The sequence below is a fragment of the Cariama cristata genome, unplaced genomic scaffold, assembly GCF_000690535.1.
Source record: "Cariama cristata isolate BGI_N322 unplaced genomic scaffold, ASM69053v1 scaffold11174, whole genome shotgun sequence".
NCBI lineage: Eukaryota > Metazoa > Chordata > Aves > Cariamiformes > Cariamidae > Cariama > Cariama cristata.
This window is the reverse complement of record NW_009611345.1, coordinates 40,252-42,824: the sequence shown is the minus strand read 5'-3', so window position 1 is coordinate 42,824 and position 2,573 is coordinate 40,252. Positions and strand designations below refer to the sequence as shown.

Here is a 2,573-nt window from a genome sequence, read left to right as displayed (position 1 = left end):
GAAACGCCAAGGACACTCACCTTTTCTGAAGCTGTTCAAACAGAAACAGAATAATAACTGTAATTTACAGTTCACTGCATTGTTTAATGTTATTCTATTGCATCATCATCTATTTAATGCTGATATAACAGCCATTTTCTCTGCAACATGAATTCAGTAGCCAAAGAATCACAGTTGAAGTAAAAACAGAACTGGTTCGAAAACCTGTATTTTTAGAAATGTCTGCATAATCTTTAGCCACTCCAACCCTTACCGGAACGTCAAAAGTTTCTTGCGTGTCATCCAGCATCTGAATTTTGATGGAGACAAGTTTTCCTGGAGGTGCCATAGGTGGTTTCTGTCCATGCTCCAAGGTACTGATCCCAGCATTTTCCTGAGCTCCTAACCGGGATCCTGCTGTTGGTCTCTGCTCTGTTTCACCCATGTTTGGGGAAACACGTTTCTTGTATCTGGTAAAAGAATAAGGGTAAAGAAGATCATATCACTTATAAATAAGAGGTTTTGCACATAAGCATTATGTTATATATACTTACAGCTAACAAACCATATGACCATTAACACAAACTAATAACCATTATGATTTTTTTTTTCATTTCTCACATGAAGACAAGAAAACCAGGCAAACTTTACAGTTGTCAAAATACACAGGCTAATCACCTGCTGTGGTTAGGGCTGACAGACTTGCTACAGGACTGCACAATGGGAACATATTCCTTTTCTCCTGGAAAGGGAAACAAGACCACAGTGGAAACAGAGCACAACAGAACCCGAATTTCAAGGAATTATGCTAATTTTTATGTATTTATGAATCAGTCAGGGCTCCCAGAGAGGGGAGGAAAGTGAGGAGAGCAGGTGGGACAGCTCACTACTTGCTGACCACCATTCCCCTCCTGGCTATATCAGCATTTTTTCCTTTGGTCCTTCCAGCTTTCTCTGACCCTTTGCAGCTGCCATCTTCTTAAGGGTCTGTAAAGCAGGAAAGCCAGAGGGGTACAAGATGACCCCAATTACATGGCCTAAATCTTTTATTTCCTTTGGGGACCAGAGCTGCTCTAGAAGCTGGAGCTTGGCCTGATCCCACTGATGGGCCAAGGACTGCAAGGATGTGCTACGGGGAAGGCCAGAAAAAGTCAGAGCAATAACACTGGTTGGAAAAAGCATGGGAAATCCCATTTCCCATGGAGGCCTGTAAGCGGGAGGGGAAGACCAAGGAATACACCTTCCTCGCTGTGCTAGGGGAAGGCTACGTCGGCACCAGCTCGCCTGCACCGCTCCCTGAATGTGGATGTCTGCTTCATATCCAAGGAAAGTAACCTCAGAAACTGGCTTGCTGACTTTGTTTCCATGCAGCTTTCACACCATGTTACACAGCACATTTCTGCTAAATAATTATTCTATTCTAAAAAGGGAGCAGAGCTACAATGGCGATTCAGTGTGGTTTTTCATTAACTGGCACAACTTTGAACCTTCTTTTTTAATTCAAGGACCATTAGTTTTACTTGTCAAATGTTACACAGCATACTAGAACTTTATTTCACTTTTCTCCCCCTTGCCTTCTGGCACTCTAGCTAGGTTTCTGATGAAACCTGCTGCTACTGTCTATTTATCTTCCTTGGTAATTGCGTTTTCAGTCTTTATTACTTTTATATGCTGATCGATGACCATTAAAAAAAAACGTGTAGCACAAAGAAAGAATAGAAATATAACTTTCCAGCTAAACAGAGGCACAAGCAGAGGACTGCCAATCATTGCCTGGCTTTTACTCTGAGGTTACAATTATTGAGAAGCCTATGGGGAAAAATAGGAAGCACAAGATAGCCTATGTATCCGTGAGTGTATCACCAGTTCTACGGTGATAGAAAGAATAAATACTATAAAGAATAGTGCCAGGTAATAAGACATCAGTTCCCTCCATAAAGACAGAACGAAAACAGTTCTGTCTTCGGCAGGATATACCATTTACTACACATCACTCTTCCATGTCTTCGCTAATCTGTTCCCATAGAAAGTAGCTTGGAGTAAAACCTTTTAAAACAGCACTTTGATTTTAAAAAGCTTTAGCTGAGAAGGAAGGGAATGAAAAATTAGGGATCGCATACTTCTACATATCAGCTCAACAGGCACAAGTGAAGGAGAACAAAAAAACGCCAGCAAAGTTTTGCATTGAATCAGCACTATTCTACCCATCAAGGTTGGAGAGATACTAGTGAAACCTACCCACGTGCATGCCAAACACCACCGGCGAGGCAAATTTTTCCTCAACTTGCATCGCAATTTAAAATGTAAAGGGAATCAATTAAATTTATTTTACTCTTTAAAATTAATTGAATTAAATCTTTTTATGAGACAAGAAGTGCCAACAAGAAAGCTGCAGTTGGAGGCAGGAATTGCAGAAGAAAAGCCACCGAGCTCTATGCAGCGAGATTCAAGGCCACTTAAAAATAAAACTGATTTTCCTGCATGTGAAGTTCACAGGAACATTTAAAAAGGTAACACATGCACCCGGTCTGGAAGTGGCACTGCACACAAAGATACTGGTCCATGTCTTTATTAATTCAAAAGCTGTTTTAAGA

The 2,573-nt window shown here is 40.9% G+C and overlaps 1 protein-coding gene across 1 annotated transcript; it reads right to left on the bottom strand.

The window, feature by feature from the left end:
* Window positions 1–253: 253 nt before the first annotated feature.
* LOC104160157 (FERM, RhoGEF and pleckstrin domain-containing protein 1-like) lies at window positions 254–424 on the bottom strand (the record flags this gene model as incomplete). Its single annotated transcript, XM_009698221.1, has 1 exon — window positions 254–424. A coding segment is annotated over exon 1 (171 nt), but the record flags the coding sequence as incomplete, so codon positions are not given.
* Between the last annotated feature and the right edge of the window lie 2,149 nt (window positions 425–2,573).